The following is an 18741-nucleotide window of genomic DNA, read 5'->3' as shown; positions in this document are numbered from 1 at the left end:
GTATTTGAAGATGAAGTTAGCGAAGGAAAAGTGGTAAACTCAAGAAGCCGTATCTAATGTTAATACTTATTGTCACATACTTGAACTTCATCTTCTGAACTTAAGATCGTTATTATTTGTGAACCTGCTTTGTCAAATCAATAATTTCTCTCTTTTTGTCTTTGATTGGTAACAAACACATTGAGACAAAACCTCTTCATACTGGAAAATTCAAAGGCTACAACATGTTTCTAAGTTCCAATAGAAGAAAAAAAAAAAAAAAAAAAAAACCAAAAACAACTCAGCATATTACGTATGTACAGATTAAGATATAACAATTTCCCAAAACTGACAAGAATTTTACTGCTCTATATGGTAAATTCCTTTTGAAGAGTGTTGTTATTGTTACCATCTCTGAGAACTTGAAGACATAGATGCAATGTTCTCTGGACACTATCTGCAATCAACTTGAGTTTTCCTTGTGTCAAATCTCCAGCAGCTGAACCATTGACTTCCACTGTACGACTCACTCTCTGTTTACATTTCTCCCAATCATCAACTCGTTGCCAACAAGCTCGACCTCCATGACTTCCCTCCATTCCAAGAAACGTCAAGCTAGAGTTTTCGCCAAATGTGTATCTTAACCTAACCGATACACAGTAAGGTAACCACGCTGCTCCTCCAGCTGCGTTTATATGGGGTATCAGCGCAGGATCAAGAACGACGGTCAACGCAAAGTCAACCGTGTTGTGTGGCCGGTCATAATGGATATTGCTTTTAGCTGCACAATTGTTGTCTAAATCTGTACCGGAATGATTCTCTAGACATAGCTCGATTCGAGGCCTCTGTGCAGGTGCAATCTCTCCAGCTTGTTGTGATTGAGATAATCCTTTTTTCCAAGCTATCAGTTTCAGAAACTCTCTTAAGACCGATATGGGTAATGTGAGCAGTGTTATAAAAGAGGCAACTCTTGAAGCATCGTAAGGTTCTGATGCAACACGGCGGCTGAAATAGTCACAGATTTCTCCAATCTCTGACTGGGTTAACTCCTCTTGAGCAGCAGCAGAAGAACCGTTTTGCTGCTGTTGTTGCTGCTGGTGATGGAATCGCCTTACGCTAAGGACTTGAAGAAGAAGCTGAACTCTATGGACACTCACAGCAAATACATAGCCACTACAAAAAAAAAAGGACCATGGTTAAGCATAATCTGACTAATGTATAATAATCACACGTATGATTTGCTCAAGTTTCTTGGTTTGGCTTACCCAACAAAAAAGCGCAAGGCTGGTTGTTCTTGGTCTAAATTCAAGAGAGCGCCTTCGTTATCCTTCAAGATTGAACCTAAGATCTCTCTTAAGAGATCTGGTAACTGAGCAAATAGCCACAGTACTCCAAGATATTTAAGGATACCACGCAAAACCTTTTTAAGAGCCACAAGAGGAACCCACCCTCCGCCATAGCCACCATCATCACCTAAACCAATAATCGCTGTGTTTAATTCGCCTCTTACATGTGCTGGCACAGCAGTGCCTGGTGTTCTACGCACAGGCAATCCTGAGACTAAAGATCCTGAAGCAACACTAGCTACACGATTCATCGCCGCTCTTGACATTGCACTAGAGGGGGAAAAGTTAACTCTGTTCCCACCGTTAACAGTTGGGTTTGCACTATTGGGATTTGCTGCTCCTTGGCTACCCGTCAAATTCGGTTCTAAACCGTTTAATTCTTGAGCAACATGTTCCATGATGAAAGGTCTGAATTGGGGACATGGCAAGGAGCCTCCAATAGATGCACCACCCTTGGGTGGAGTTGCTGGTTGCAACCAGACTTGATCTCCAGCAAAGCATCTCATGTCCACTGCAAAACGTTTGCGATATATGATTCTTATCCAATAGGGTCCACGGAGTACTACAGAGACATCGATGGGCAAGAGTGAGCTTGGAACGATTCCAGGTCCACTTCTCCCTGCAGCTGCTAGCATTGCAACTCCATGGAAACTTCCACCGAGTGGGCTTGCAGCAGAAGGCGCAACAGTATTTCCTGAAACTGTTGAGGCAGACTGGCCAACAGCATTAGGAGCTGCTAGAGTTGAAGGAGTTTGTTGTATCTGATTTGATTGTCTTGAAGACGCTGTAGCGGGTACAACAGGCATGCCAGTGGTAGTACTAGCTCTGGCAGGGCGAGTAGCGGCAGCTAATGCATGTAAAGGCCCAGCAGTAAGGCGAATGCAGTCCAATAGAGATTCTACCTCCGCTCCGTTTATGAAATCCTCCAAGAACTGTACAAGAATAACTCATAATGAGAAAAGGTAAATATTCATAACCAGTAAGAATATATATATATATCCCCTGAAAAGAGTAACTTTTAAGTTGTGCAAACAAACAACTCACCTTCGTATGCGGCCAGAGTTGGTCAGGAGATACATGCATGGTGCATCCATCTTTACCTGATTCCCACTCGACAACAAAGCGCGCCAAAACGCCTGAACCAAAGCTAAACCACAGGCTTGTTAATCCCACTGCCTCAATCTTGAAGGCTCTCCATCTATCAACTGGCTCACCACTGCTTTTCCCTCCAGCCGGTCCTTTAATAGCAGGAATACCAGCGCATTCTTCTGTTTTTTCATCTGGCTTTATACCAAGTAGTTTGCGCATACCAAGAGCGAACATTCTAGCATTTGAAAGCCTCTGTATGTCCGCCACAAGCTTCTTTATACTATCTGCTTCTACAGATTGATAGCTCAGAACAACACCTTCAGGGTCATAACGGATATGGGAATCAACATCAGATGAGTTCGCAATGTGAACATCACCTCCCCACGGTGTGGTTTTATTTCCCTTCTGAAGTTCCCAGAGATCCCTGAAATGTTGGTCATTTATTTTCACATCCCAACACATGCTTCCAGGTCTACCAAGCTGCAAGCATATATGTTGCCAGGAATCATTTTGAGCAAATGGAAGACGGAACCATATATCTGAAAATGCATCTCTAACTCCCATTTCCTCAACATATTGAATATCCAATGCGTCCATCTGACTTGTTAGTTTGGCATGCTTTATGGACAGCGAAGAATGCCTGACAACATGAAGAAGAGCATAGACAAAAACGCTTGAAGGTGCATTCCCCTTGTTTGCTTCAGCTATAAGATTCCCATAGCTGCATCCAATAGTTTTTGTTGAAATTGTCATGGCAGTGGATAAGGTCTGTGATACAGGGCTCCAAGTCTTCACTAATTCACTCTGTGATTCAGAGATTTTTATTCTCTTATTGGGAGTAGCTACACTTTGCACTCCCTGGAGTGATGGGATCAATCTTAGCAAATCTGAAACTGAACGTTTCCGGGACTTCTGGCCTTTTCTTGACAAAGGACTATCAGACGAAGTTGCAAGATCAGCAGTTTGAGCTGCAAATAACATAAATTAGGAAATTCCGATATTGTGAAAGTTCTATGAAGGGAAAAATAGGCTATGGAAAAGGTTCTTACATACGGGAAGAGGTGACATTGAGGATTCAGTGACCAGTCTAGAGCCTGACTCATAGACTCCATTCCCAGCAGATAGGGATGGAGACTGTATCATGGATAACTCCTGCTCAGATTTGGAGATGGCTATCTTCTTCATAGCTGAACCTTTACCAGGGGGAGATGATAGCATATTAAAAGAGCCAGATTGTAAGGGACCCTGCAGATTATACAAGGAATCTGAATGATAGCTAGTCAAACTTGGATCTTTTCCAGGGCCGTTAACAACAGAGAAATTCTTGGGAACTGAACCATGCCCATCACTTGAGACCAGAGACGTTGTCCCTTTCTGAAGTCCAAAGACGTCATCTACGATGCTAGAGAAACTCAACTGGCTTCCACTCATTTCTGCCAAAGCCTCGTCAACCAATCCAGGGTGACGGTGTCCAGATACTTGATTTATAGCCTCAGTATCTGAGAATGAAGATACAAATTTAACCACATCGGATGTAATCAAGTTAAGATCATCTTCGAGAATCCGTATCTGCCCAATATCAATCTTCTTCATTCGCAATATATTGCTCGGATCATTGAAAGACTGAGGTTGTCCTGAACCATCCATCTGAGTTTCCACTAATTTGAACAATGGTGTGAAGTCCTTCTCGAGCTCCATGAGCAAGAGGTGAGAGCTTTCACAGTCGGGGAATCCCAAAGTCAGAATGCTTGACCCATCCAAGAGGCTTTTAGGAACTTTGCTTATACCAAAACCATGTTCATAGACCTGCATTAAACAAGAAGGTCAATACTCACAATTCCAAAAGTGAACTTAAAAGAACAAGCTGAGGCAATAATATTACTACCTCAAGACCCAAAAATTTGCCAATGGCCGCAAAAAAATGCAAAATGCTTTTGCTTCTCATGTTGATGAAGGCGTCAACTGCACTTATACTTCCTTGATTTAACGCATCTTCAAATTCTTCCAAGATGGAGGGGGTCAAGATACTCTTGGATGACTGAAGAAGAAACCGACCAGACCTGCAATCATTAGTATATAATCAGAAAGGCTAAAATAAGATATTTCTCAATATAAAAATGTAAATAATATACCTTATATTTATCCCCAGTGTGAAAAATGATGATCCATAGGCTCGGACACGTAAGACCTCTGGCTCTACTTGTTCTTTAGGATCTACCACGGTACCTCCCTAAAAGGAGGAGAAAATTCAATAAAAATTTGAGATCGTCAATAGTAAGAGATATATGGCCTGAGCTCAAAGAAGCTAGGCCATAGAACATGTGCATTGTAGAAAATTCGCTACTTTTGACAACTGAAATTGTGCAAAAAGAATATACAGTAGCTTATCAAAACCTAAGTTCCACCATCGCTGAATAAACTTGCAATAAAAGCTTAATGTCATGTTCTCTAGCATGAAACTATGGCAAAATTAGTAAGGGATTTGTCTAAACACAGTGGTAAGCGAACAAGGTATGCATTAGAAAACAGAAATCTGGCTATTGACATTCAAGAGAACTTAGTGTCCAACTAGTGTAAAAGTACATCTAACCTGGGCTAAAACTGAATTTTCAAAAACACAAAATATTCAATATTAAGCTAAACTCAACTCTTTTTTACCTCAATACCAGGCTCATCCAGGAGGGCCTGAAGAATGACATCACTAGGAGCTCGGCAAATTCGAGCATTCCTCAAAAGCTCTTTTTGAATTTCAAGAAGACGGGTATATCTATTACAGCATATCGCTTTAAGCAGAAGCTTCTCCACGTCAATGCAACTCTGATCGAGGGAAAACTTGGCTTCCTTGCTAGTAAGTGGGTCAATTACAAATGTGCTGTGGGAACACTTAATCTGGAGATCTGACCCTGGTTCAATTTTAATGAATGGACCAGAATTTTTTTCAGAGTCGGACCAGTACATAAGTTTCACTCCTGGCGTTCGAAGACTAACAGAATCTGCCTCTCCTTCTTGGTTCGCTGGTGTGGTGCCAGTATCCGAAATTAAGTCGAATCGAATTGCATCTTTCCATCTCCCCTGAAGAAGAGCTCGGACCTGCCTTATGACTGTGTCCATGACAATGGCAACGCACAGCTCATGGAGCACCGTGTATATTATTGTGAATGGATTTTCTGCCACGGACATTCGACGCTCTAAATCATCTCCAAGTATATGCCGTCTTGTCACTTCGAGTTTAATGGGGCCACTTCTTTCACCGACAAGCAGATCCAAATGCAATATCCTCCACATGGTTATGTGCCCACGGTAACCAAGAGTAACAAGAACCTTAAATTCCCCGTCGACGGATAAGGTAACTGTACCTTTAGAAATTTTCACCTCTGTTATTTCTTTTGGAAGTGTGATTTCAAGAAGTTTGGAACGTACAAGTACCTCCAGCTTTCTTAGAGCTGGTTTCTGTTGATGCTCATCCAAAGAGCTCTGCATTCCCACATCGTCTAGACACTTTGGCAGGCGCTGATAAGAACCTGTCAGCAAGATTTCAACAGCAGAGGGAACATCATAGACAGGGGCGCGAGCTTGCTGTAGACCTTCATGCATGAAAAACAGTGAATCCGCAGCTTGTGTGAAGCACATATCATGAGCTGATAATATGCTCCCAAGGTCTTGAAAGTAATTTATAAGAGGAACCTGCAGCCAAGGAGGTGAAGCCAAAAGTGAATAAGCGGCTAAACAAATTTTCGAGTACTTACTTACTCTGTAACAATCGTAAGCACAAGCAAGCATCGATAATCAAGAAAATCTTAAAACTTCAAAAACTGTAACGTTGATCTTAAAGTAGCTGCCTTATAATTTCACGGAGACACTAGACCCCAAATATTCTTATAATATGAACAATTAACAGAAACGCGTAATTCCATGGAACTTTGTCTCTAACTAGCATAAAATCTACTTAACAGTAGAGACTAGATAAATTTTTAAAGACTAGTCTACGATTTTCCAACCAGATGCACCAACCGAACAGTATGCCAAACAGTCTACTGATGGTGTATATGGAGAAAGTGAACTAAACCAAGGGTAGAGTTCTTAGCTTTTATAACACTCCGTAAGCAAGCAGCTAAAAAACTAAACTAACACTAGAAGTAAGAAACGCTGCAACTTTATGGAAATTTTTTGGAGAAGATGACCAAAACTGTAGAGAAAAACTATACTAATGGGAAAAGGTGTTCAAAAATCTTAGATCTTAAACAATAACCCTAATCTTGCAACATATCAAATTCCAAAATCCAAGAAAGATTCCAACTTTTCACTTGGAGCCACAAACCCAAAAAAAAAAAAAAAAAAAAAGGGATTGGGAGAAAGAGAAACAAACCTGTTTACACCACTTGGCGAGAGCATTGAGGCGGAGCATACGTTGCTGAGTCTTAACGACATACTTGAGGAGGCTAATCTTCTTATCAGAATCAGAAAGCTCCGTCGTCTTAGACTTATCCACAAGTTCCTGAAGAGAAAGGTACGAATCCTTCGCGGCTCCACTTACAAGAGCGGAGAAATCCACCGTCTCTTTCCCTTTCTCCGCCATCGCGGTCGCGGACATTGAAACAAAATCCCCACCGCCCGATTCAGAAACCTGGGAGATCCTCAATTCGATTAAAAATTAGGGTTTTTTTTTTTTCTTTGGTTCTCTCCTCCGGCTTCCTCCCCCACCCACGACAAACCAATACGGCGCACAAAGCTTCTCTCTTTCCAGTAAATCGGATTTGATTCGGACAAGAGAGAAAGAGAGAAAAGGGTTTAAAATTGAGAAAGGGGGGAGGGGGTCTCAGGGAAGAGACGAAGGCAACGTTGAACGGACGATGATAGAATGACAAAAAAATCAAAAATCGGCTTAAAGCAGTTTTTTTTACTCTAAAACGGTGAAAATCTATTTTTGTGTGGTGGGTCTCTCTCTCTTTTATCCACGTAAGCAGTAAGTCACTATAATAACTGTACATGGTTAATTTTTTTTTTTTTTTACTATATTATTCAGACATTAACCATCATCATCATTCAAAAAGTTAATTACAAGTAGTATAAGTGGTTGATGTAGTTGTAAATGGCTAAACATTTTTTCGTAAACCAATCCCAAGAAGCACTTTTATCTTGATCTATAACTCATGCTTAGGAAACTGTAAAAAGGTACGAAAACCTCAATTTTGTTACACAAAATAAACATCCAGTTTTTCAATTAGTAAAACGAATTTGGGATTTTGGTATGAGGCTTCTCTAATCGTTATTTTTTCCCCCACGAAACAGTAGTAACAGAGTATCTAGTAGAAAGAGGGTTTGTGAAGATTGAATGGGTAGGGTAGCAAGGCCTTCTCACTTGTCCAACTGATTTTATATTATGTTGGGCAGCAACAAGAATGTTTTTATGTATATTCTTCGATTTCAATGGCCAAAAAAGGCCTAGCTAGCCATGTATTCTAAAAGTTGTCTATCAAAGAATTTGACAAACTTGTCTATAATTTTTTTTGTGTATATTTTTTATTTTATTAGTTTATGATGTTTTTTTTTGTCAAACTAGTTTATGATGTTTAATTGCAAATTATTGGTGTTAGAAAATTACTGTATAGAAAAATGTTTTTCACTTCCAAGTAGTATTGGAAAAAAAATGACACCTAATCTATTGCTATATTATACTTATGGAGTTCATATGTAGAAAGTAAAGTTCTAGTATTACTCTGACCATTATATGCATAACTAAAAAAGCTTTTGACTACTTTGTCCCAAAAAAGGACTACTTATAAAAGAATTTATAGGTCCATTTTCTACCAGTCAATTCAACATTCTATCGTAATCTCCTTTCAAGTAAATAACACATAAAAATTAAGATAGTTTTGATTTTTGAATAGACCATATTATACATTCCTTTCATAATTATTTTAACAAATACACACACGTAGGTTTATGCTTATATTCATAGCCTGTTGTGTTCGTAAGCAACATGAACATGACGGTTGGGAAAATAATTGGGTATCCAGGAATAATGGGACATGATATCCCTTGTGATCCTCATCAGAGTTCCTACGCATGTCCACCCCAACATCCGGTTTTCCGGTGAATCCGTAGTTCCGTACACACGGGAATGTGAAATATCACACAGATGTCGACGGGGTGGTGGCGCGGTCCGTTTATAGGAAGATGTTAATATAATTGGGTCTATTACTCTATTTATATTAACCAGTTCCCATAAATACGTCTATGGTTTTGCTTGTGTTTCACTTTAAGGCTAAGCCATGCATGTTATCCTATATATCGTGTATGTATTGCATATTTGCATTACATATACTGATATTACAATAGACAACCGATGAAATGTTTATCATCGAGTTTTGTTCGATTATTTGCTTAGCTAAATTAAAACAAAAACTAACACCAGCATTTTTGTTATTAAATAATAACAAATTTAGAAACTAATACTCAACCAAAAACCAGAATGAAAATCTTATTCAAAGCTAGTGATCTCTTGTACTATGGATAAGAATTGACTTTCTCAATCTTTCGACAAGAAACAAAATTTTGGTAGTAGCGTGTCCAAACCAAATCATCGTATCCATATGGACGAGGATGTGAGATGGTTATTACTAGATGCAAACGTTCAGGTACAACATACCCGGGTTGGAGAAATCTTCTGAACTATTTTTGAAAAAGTATTCAAAAATATTTAACAATCTGATGTCAAAGATCAAAACGGCGATTTATAAGTTTTGAAAAAGTAACTTTTGATGTATCCGACAGATATGAATGTTTGTAATTAATACTCTTTCAGTTTTATTGGAAAAATAAATGTAAGAAAAATTGGAATAAGTTGCAAGGACACGGTAAGGTTGGGGAAGACGTTGACATCGTTAAGACGATCAGAGGCACAATTTGACTCTATCCATATATTCATGCATTTCATTTAATACTTTGTCGAACGGTTGCACTGCACACGTGTGAACCTGTGATGTTATTGGACAGTGAAACACAAGACATTGATTTTTCACTGGACCCAGCCCACACGAGGAGGGTGCATGTATACATCTCTCTATCGCTGCTTATATAGGGGTTGGTGTTTTCAGGCCCAGGTGGACCCATTTATCTCCTCGTCCTCACGTTTACATGTGACTTTTTTAGAGAAGGGGTATGTATATAAAATAAACAGTAACGATTTACGCGATGATCAATGTAACAAAAACACAATTTAAATTATAAACTTATTGGCATGTAGATTAAGATGAAGTCGTTGTCAATTTGGCCTTCATTATTTTTGGATGAGATTCTTCCATCGTAATCATGCATGGACATGATGATGATGTTTAGCAATAATATGATGTTGACGATCATTATGCTAAGTTATTCTATTTTGTTATGTTTTAATAAATTTCCAAGGAGCAATTTAATTATCTATTGACGCTAATATTATTATGCTCCTTCGCGAAAATGCTAGTAACCTTATTAATAGGGTTGACGACATGGGCATGACATGTCCCGCCATACACCCACATGGTTGACAATTTAAGAAAGAAAAAAGATTTAAAAAAAAAACTGTATAATACCATTGAAACTCGTAAGTCTTTGCCTTCTATATGATTTTAAGGCTTTTTCTCATTTACGTAATCGCGTTTGATCGAATAGAGGACTTTTTTTTCTTTCTTAACACCCTAATTGACATGTTGATATAATAAAACAGAAACTGAAAATTTCATATTATAAATTTATTTATATCTAATACATTTTCAATATGTAAAAACTTGTGTGCTCGGAATAGTGTATATATTATAGATACCCCTCAATCCTCATACCATAACGCACAAACAGATCATTATCGAATAATGATCATGATTGCGCGTGACAAAATGATGAGAAAGTAATTAGAATGTTTAATAGCTTTTTTTTTTTTTGACAAAGTGTTTAATAGCTAATCTTCAAAACTACGAAAAGTATTTAGATTATAGCGATTATGAGGATCTGATGTCTTTATTTCTCTCAGCCAATAAGGTTCCTTTAGTTCTACGATTTTCATTCAAAAAATTACCACGTCAACTGTACTTAACCACTGCTGAATAGTTTCATGTTTTGGCCTTTCCCACCGAAGATTTTAATCCAATAGACATAATACTAAGAATTAGTTAGCATTAATTAAACCCTTTCTTTTTTTTTAATCAAGAAATTTGCATTAGGTTAACTTATTCCCAACGTTATATTATATCCAGCCTAATCATATCGATCGGAAGGAATGTTTCCTAATCACATTTATAATACAGATAACTAATCATGTTTAATTATTCACAATTTATTGAATAACATAACCCTTAATTTTATATTGACTTCAATAATCCATAAACTTGAGTAGAGCCGAGACAGATGCACATGGGAAGTAGAGTACGAAACGCCATGGCAGACCAGGACTTTTAGTTTATCTCAAACTTCAAAATTTGATTTAATTTCAATTATTTTTTTTGTCGGCTCGAAATTTATATAAGTATGAGAAAAAGAAAATAGTCTTTAAACAAAAAAAAAAATAATAAAGAGGGGGTAAGCAATAGCATAGGCATTGTGAATGGCGGACCCCATAGGAAGAAGGACAACGAATCCATGGAATCAAAACACATGTGTTGAAGCTGACAACTTTCGATTTCTTTCCCATCTATGGGTCCTTTATTGTCTTAGCTGTCATTTTTATTCCCATTTTTATTATAGACCATATTATCACGTCCACGACTAAATAAATATTTTTCCGACAAAACACTCTTTTATATATATATATTGATATTAGTTTTCTTATGTATATATATCTTTTCTACTATTCCCTCCAATCTAATTTAGTTGTCGTTCTAGAATTTAATTTTTGTTTCATATTAGTTGTCGTTTTAGATTTTCAATGCAGATGTTTGATGAATATTCCAATCTAAGGGCGGATCCACGTTCATTAGAGGAGGTACAAGTGTACCACATAAAAGTATAAAATGCTTAGTTTATGTATACTAATTACTGATGTAAGTAGCCTAGTGGTCAATGGTGCATCCCATAATATTTGAGGGTAAGGGTTCAAATCCCCAACTGAACACTTTTGAGTTTTTTTTGCACCCCCTCAAAAGAGTTTTTTTTTGCACCCCCTCAAAAGATTTGCTGGATCCGCCACTATTCCAATCTTATCCCTGCTGCTTTAAAGTTTCAACCAATAAAAAATTATAAAATATATTAATGAAGGGCAAAACATAAAATTTAATAATTTACTTAAATATGTGTGCAAAAACCTTAAACGGCAGTTAAATTAGAACGGATGGAGTAGTAATAATTTTTTTTTTTTAAATGAAACTAAACATAATTCGTAATTTAACTTTGTGGGTCTGATTGGTAACGTAGCTAAAGCTGTACTGAAAAGCTGTAAGCTGAAGCTGTAAATTTTAAAGGAATAGTGCAAAACTGTAAGAAAGAGTGGTACAAGAAAACTATACCAAAAAGCAGAGAGTAAAGATTTTAATAATGATTTTGGTAAAATTTTTGTGATTGGTAAAAAATCAAAGCTGTACAAGTGGTAAAGCTTTGTTTGTGTCACCAAATTTTAGTTTTAATACAAGCTCCTGTATAATACAGCAGGAGTAGTTTTAATTTTAGTTTTAATTCTCGGTGGATAAAATTGGAAACAGAAAGGAGAAACTGTGCCAAGTTGGCCTTTGCCCCACGGGCTTGGTCGCAATTATTCCCAAGGGGGAAAAATGACGCCATTCATGACATCATCTTCTCCCGACAACACTCTTTACGGTCCAACCAATCCCAGCATCCACCTGGCATCATCACGTCCGTTCAAATAAACCATCCTCTCAATGATGAGTTTTGCTAGTATAATTTTATTTTTATACCCACACACGATCCAATATTTAGCCCTTTGTTTCTAGTTTCTCTACACACATCTCACATCCCCTCTCTCTCTCTCTCTCTTCTAACTTTTTTTTTATACATCAAAAGAACCCTAGAAGCCGAAGAATCTCTTACTCGTTGTCGGATTACCAGATTTGTTACGACTCGTTGGTTATCATTATCAAAGAAATATGATTAATTTTGAGGCGACGGAGCTGAGGTTAGGGCTGCCGGGTGGTAGTCACGGAGGAGAAATGTCCGTAAAAAATAATGGGAAAAGAGGGTTTTCTGAGACCGTTGATCTCAAACTTAATCTTTCATCGACTGTTTCCGAAGCTGATTTAGAAAATATGAAGGAGAAGGTCGTTAAACCACCAGCAAAGTAAGAAACTTATATTCCAGTCTCTATTTCGACTGTTATTTTTGCTTCTAGATTAGACATACTAGAACGGTCATGATTAAGAGATGGATGCGCTTTAACACGATTACTAGCTAGGTTAGGAAGGGAACCCTCGGAATATTTAGGCAAATGATTCTCGTAAGATCTTTGATTTTTAATTTGCTTTATTTTGGTTTTGCTCCATGTTTTCAACAGTTTTACAAATAGTATTTGTTGTTGATTAACAAAATATCCTCCTTGCATACAAGTTAGGTTGAGTGTTCTGTTTGATTTATTTTTGTTTTGGTTTGGTCGGGAAGAATTAAGAAAAATACAAAACATAAGGAATCTCTTACTTTATCTACCAAAAAGATTTAAATAGTTTTTTTGGACAGCTACAGCCACCTAACATCCGACACGTGTGAAACAACTAGTAGATCATTTACAAACATGTTCACAAAGTAAAACTAATATTTTGAGAAAATAATAATAATAATAATAATAATAAATTATTACGGAATTTCAGGACACAAGTTGTGGGATGGCCACCGGTACGATCTTTCCGCAAGAACGTCATGTCCGGCCAAAAACCGATCACCGGAGATACCGTTGAAGGAAATGATAAGACTTCCGGCAGCAGTGGAGCCACTTCATCCGCCTCCGCATGTGCTGCTGCGGCTTACGTGAAGGTTAGCATGGACGGCGCACCGTACCTAAGAAAAATCGACCTGAAACTCTACAAAACTTACCAAGATCTCTCCAATGCCTTGAGCAAAATGTTCAGCTCTTTTACCATAGGTAAAAAAAAAAAGAAGTCAATCTATAATTATACATCTACTAATTCTTTTTATTATATATTTGTCAATTAAATTTTATTTTTAAAAAATCTTCAGGCAACTATGGACCACAAGGAATGAAAGATTTTATGAACGAGAGTAAATTGATCGATCTTCTAAACGGATCAGATTGTGTTCCAACTTATGAAGATAAAGATGGTGACTGGATGCTCGTAGGAGACGTACCATGGGAGTGAGTATTCAATTTTTTTAAATATCTTCAATTACAATAATTTTTACATCTTTAATTATACGTACGTGAATTATATATAGTGCAAATGTTTATTTACGTTTCGTTTGGATTCTTTTTTAGGATGTTTGTTGATTCATGCAAACGTATACGAATAATGAAGGGATCAGAAGCAATCGGACTTGGTTAGTATTTTTTTTAATCTAAAAATGATTTATGTATACTATAAGTTTTTTTATGGATTTAGTTTGTAATAATTTGCTCATACAAAATTTCTACCAATATTATATTGCAGCTCCAAGGGCATTAGAAAAGTGCAAGAACAGAAGCTGAGAGTTCTTGACAACAATTATTGTTCTTACCCAAAAAAGGAAAGAAAGACCGGTTCGATCGGTTGGATATCTCAAACCGAGAAAAGCCAAACCGGCTCGAAACTACTGTTCCGAGCAGGGAGTTTGCGTATGATATTAATAAGTTATAATGATATTAATATTGTGATGTATTACATTTTATTTTATTTTTTAAAAAACCGTTTTTGTTATATGTATTATATATATGCATATATATAAATATGTATATTTTGTTAGGTTGCATCTATTTTCGTTGAAAACAATTTTTGTTTTTACGCATTAATCGTGTTGTCTATATGGTCAGTGTCCGTAAGGCATCTTAATGTGTGTTACTTTGACGTGTCAAAATTACTATTCAAGTTTACAGTTCTCATAATTACTTGTTTTGTTATGCATTGTAAACTCATTTTTTCATTTACAACCATCTTAAAATTATACTATTGTTAATTTTTGATCGAGACCATAATGAACATTTGACAGATACACACAAAGAACCCAAAATTCAATTTACTACTTGTTTTACAAAATTAGTTACAATTAACGTTTTTTGGTTGAAACATATATGAGAAACTTTAATACTATAGATCAAGGTAATGTGGGTGGTGGAAAGGGCAAGAGCATGTGGATAGTGTAGAGTTGTTGGGGGACAATATTTTAATGTATTCTAAATAAATTAATAATGTCTTCTTTAATATGTATGCTCCATTATTGATGCTTTACGCTGTCATCGACATCCATCGCCTCAACAAACAATGGAATGTGCTTTATTAATTACATCTTTCTTTAACTATTTTTTTGATAAAATTTGATCCTTCATTATACTACTATAGATCATCAACTCACCAATTGGTTGTAAAAGATGTAAAAAATATGGCTGCTTACGAACAAATACGCTGGTACTAATTAACAAAAGAAAGTGAAAGATTCAAGAAGAGTTCTAAGATGAAGACACTTAGTCAAATAGACGAAATCAAGTTTCAGAATAAAAGTAATTGTGAGTTGTTGATTTTAGCGAGGAAATGCTGGCGAAGTTTCGGCAAACAAAAAATCATATCAGAAAGGAATAAATTTTGAGAGCTCAAATGGTGTGATTGTGTGAATCAAGCACCGTCACATGGCCTTGATTCGAATTCAATGTACGCTATGTCAAATTACGAATTACATAGATATAGAAAAACAGAGTTGAATTATATAGGTCATTTGTAATCTTTCATATATGGGCAGAATCATAGTTAGAATTTTTAATCATTGCGAGAAAAGGGGGATCGGCAAAGATGTGGGCTATGTATGATATGGCCTACGTACGTACGTAAGTAACGTACACACTCTTCCACAGTTCCACTCGTCGTCTCTCTTATTCGCTGATTTATCCTTGTAAGTTTGTAACCAATTCGAAACGGACTTTATATGGGCTCAGTTTCGTTTAACCAGCCCGTCTGGCCCATTAAGCCCACAAACAAACAACTCAGTTGACTTGTCAACTCTCAGAGGCCTCTAGGTGTCAAAGTGGAAAATTCATCTGTTCTGTTGTATTGTCATCAAAACAATTATTACGAGGAATTGTATGTAACCTATTGTTTCCTTACGCAGTACCACAATAGAAGACATTTTACGCTGCTAAGCAAATTAAAAAAATAACTTAAAATAATCCAAAATTGACAAAATCAATGGATCGATCATGTAGACTTTGATTAGTCAAATGAACGAATTAATACAATTGAAATCAATGAGAGCGACACTTATCTAGCAAAGGTCCAAGGCTGCTATTTTCTTCTACAAACAAAAAACATTCACAATTAGCCGCCTCTCTTCATTAGTCATCATCTGTATCTCGATGTACGAGTATTCACACAATGATTCCTTGTTTTAAACCGTCCGATTAGATGACATTGACCAGTTAAGCTCCCGTTCAACGAATATCGACGGTTCTTAGACACACATATCCATCACGCCATCTTAATTACTCGTAAAATAGTATATGCCATGGATTTTTTTTTCCAAATTATTTCACTGTTTACGAATTTCCAAATTACTTTAACTTCAGAGGAGAAAGAAACCACATACAATTTTCAAAATTTAACAACATAAGTAATATAGACAGTTTCCATATTCTATAAAATCCAACAAATTAAAAAATTAAATATCCAGGTAGTATTATATATTTAACGTTCATGCGTATAGCATATGGTTATGGTTAAACACGTTACCTCTAACGTCTGTAATTAAATCAATTGGGTAAAATCACAAGAAAACATTACTATTACTGTATTATATATATATTCATATGTATATATATAGACACATGCATTAGACAACCAAGAAGACAAAAACCTACCGATCATGAATATCAGACTTTGCATAACCATCATACTTTTATCATACACCGCGGCCACGGTGGCGGGACAACAATGCGGCCGTCAAGCTGGTGGTCGTACTTGTCCCGGTAACATCTGCTGCAGCCAGTACGGGTATTGCGGCACCACGCCAGAATATTGTTCCAACAACTGCCAGAGCAATTGTGGGGGTAGCGGACCTAGCGGTGCAGGTGAGAGCGCGAAGAACGTACGCGCCACTTACCATATTTACAATCCGGCGCAGAACAATTGGGATCTGAGAGCCGTGAGTGCTTACTGCTCCACGTGGGATGCTGATAAGCCGTACGCGTGGCGGAGCAAGTATGGCTGGACTGCCTTCTGCGGACCGGCTGGACCTCGTGGTCAAGCTTCTTGCGGCAAGTGCTTAAGGGTAAGTTAATTATCTTTTTTTTCTTCTAAATTGATCTTTATATATAACATGATCCAACTTAATCTGCTTTTAATTCAAACTAACTGAAAACAGGCACCTAAAATATTACTTCCAAATCCTTTTTATACCTAAAATAAGTATGATTTTGATTATTTTAATATTAGGATCAAAGTTAACAGTTCAACTAGTAAATTTTATTTTTATTTACATTCATATCTTGTTATTAGTATGTTTATTTTTACATGCAAATTCAGAAAAATCTAGTAAGAACCTGATGAAATATTATATATAGATTTTAAAAGATATTATAATGTACTTCAACTTTTAAATCGTACGTTAGGTTGTTATATATATAGCCGATAAATATAATGATTAACAGTGGTATGTATAAATGAATTAATACAGGTGAGAAACACAAGAACAAATGCTGCAGTAACGGTGAGAATAGTGGACCAATGTAGCAATGGAGGATTGGATTTGGATGTTGCAATGTTTAATCAAATAGACACCGATCGTAATGGCTATCAGCAAGGCCATCTAATTGTTGACTACCAGTTTGTTAATTGTGGGGATTAATAAACTCATTGGGCAGCCTGATTCAAAAAACGATCTGTGTGTTTCGGCCACGGATCGCGTTTATGTAATGATTTCGAAGTGTTATATCGGTCTACACATACAATAAAGACTTCTGTGTCTAGGATATATGTTTCGCATAAATAATTAAGGAACTTCTCGATATAATTATATGAAGATCGATACTTCTTCGGCAGTGCATGTTATTACATATTAATTGAATAAAAAAACTATAGATAAAGGAATACTAATGGATAAGGTGACCTATATATCGAATTTTCTAGGATCAAAATGACGTGAGATCAGATACGTATTGTCATGGACCGTGAATAACGTTCTATGTACAATTTATTAATATACGAACGGTGGTCTTGGCAAAGACGTGCACGTTTTCACTGGAAAATGGCAAGTTGGTAAACTTTCTCTTGTCTTTCCTCTGTCTCTAGGTATTTTTGTTGATTTTTTTTTTTTTTTTCTTGTTGTTGTTGTCGAAAGGTATTTTTATTGATTATAGATAACAGAAATACTTGTAGTAAAACTAATAACAAAAAGAAATGTTTATAATTTAAAAAGGTTGACAATTTAAAAAAAAAAACAGTTGAAAATTCACATTTTTTTCCCTCAGACCTTATGTTTCTTCAACATTGTATATTCAGACAATTGAAAATTCACATTTCTTCACTAGTATTCAAGTTTGTATTAATTTATTTAATTAATATAGAAATGGTGAATGTTAATTTTGCGTCAAATAAATAACCTGAATTTTAGTAGATTGGCATCATTTAGGCATTCAAAATATTGAACAGCACCTCGCCATCAGCTTAGTCATTACTCATTAATCTATGATATTGGTCACTCCTTTGCTCAACCATTGGATCGGGAAACAAGGGGCAAATAATTCATTTCCAATAACCGAGTAAACCGACTAATCACCGTGGACTGGATACAACAAATCTATTAAACCAACGCAAATCGATATTTCCTTCTTTTTTTTTAAGGAAAATTTTAATTTTAATTTCCTATATGATAGCGAGGAGAGAAAGCCTATTGTAGACGGCCATATAGCCAATCAATGTCTAAGAAGAAGGCCAATTAAGCTACACTGTTGCAGATTTAGATTTTTATTTTCTTACTACGTCATTTTTTTTCATTTTCCATAACCCAAAACACACGTATAAACGTCTACAGAGAATAGTAAGAACATTGAATATTCAACTCAAAGCCAAACACAACACGGATTTTTTGGTACGCCAAACGCGCTTATCTCCGCATCATATTTTGTTTTTAAACAATTTTTCTTCAAATTGATTCGTATGAGCTGATTTTTTTGTTGACAAAAAAAAAAACCAAACACAACGGTCAAAACTTTTTGTTA

General features: G+C 36.4%; 3 protein-coding genes across 3 annotated transcripts; 2 read left to right on the top strand and 1 right to left on the bottom strand.

Moving 5' to 3' along the window:
* Nucleotides 1-180: 180 nt before the first annotated feature.
* Nucleotides 181-7333, bottom strand: LOC104744584 (mediator of RNA polymerase II transcription subunit 14). The gene is made up of 8 exons (XM_010465660.2): nt 6781-7333; nt 5073-6098; nt 4547-4644; nt 4300-4474; nt 3464-4220; nt 2370-3382; nt 1245-2257; nt 181-1152 (listed from the first exon to the last, which is right to left on the bottom strand). Exons 1-8 carry the CDS (start codon nt 7003-7005, stop codon nt 348-350), a joined length of 5112 nt encoding a protein of 1703 aa, XP_010463962.2. The 5' UTR covers nt 7006-7333; the 3' UTR covers nt 181-347.
* A 4721-nt stretch (nt 7334-12054) lies between these two features.
* On the top strand, nt 12055-14424 carry LOC104744583 (auxin-responsive protein IAA16-like). Its single transcript, XM_010465658.3, has 5 exons — nt 12055-12675; nt 13199-13470; nt 13566-13701; nt 13822-13883; nt 13994-14424. Exons 1-5 carry the CDS (start codon nt 12485-12487, stop codon nt 14029-14031), a joined length of 699 nt encoding a protein of 232 aa, XP_010463960.1. The 5' UTR covers nt 12055-12484; the 3' UTR covers nt 14032-14424.
* A 1684-nt stretch (nt 14425-16108) lies between these two features.
* LOC104744582 (hevein-like preproprotein) lies at nt 16109-17562 on the top strand. The gene is made up of 2 exons (XM_019237386.2): nt 16109-16793; nt 17199-17562. The coding sequence occupies exons 1-2, from the start codon at nt 16389-16391 to the stop codon at nt 17367-17369; spliced, it is 576 nt and encodes a 191-aa protein (XP_019092931.1). The 5' UTR covers nt 16109-16388; the 3' UTR covers nt 17370-17562.
* Nucleotides 17563-18741: the final 1179 nt, after the last annotated feature.

Source organism: Camelina sativa, chromosome 15 (assembly GCF_030686135.1).
Source record: "Camelina sativa cultivar CO46 ecotype springtype chromosome 15, ASM3068613v1".
Classification (NCBI taxonomy): domain Eukaryota; kingdom Viridiplantae; phylum Streptophyta; class Magnoliopsida; order Brassicales; family Brassicaceae; genus Camelina; species Camelina sativa.
This window is presented reverse-complemented; position numbering and strand designations above follow the sequence as displayed.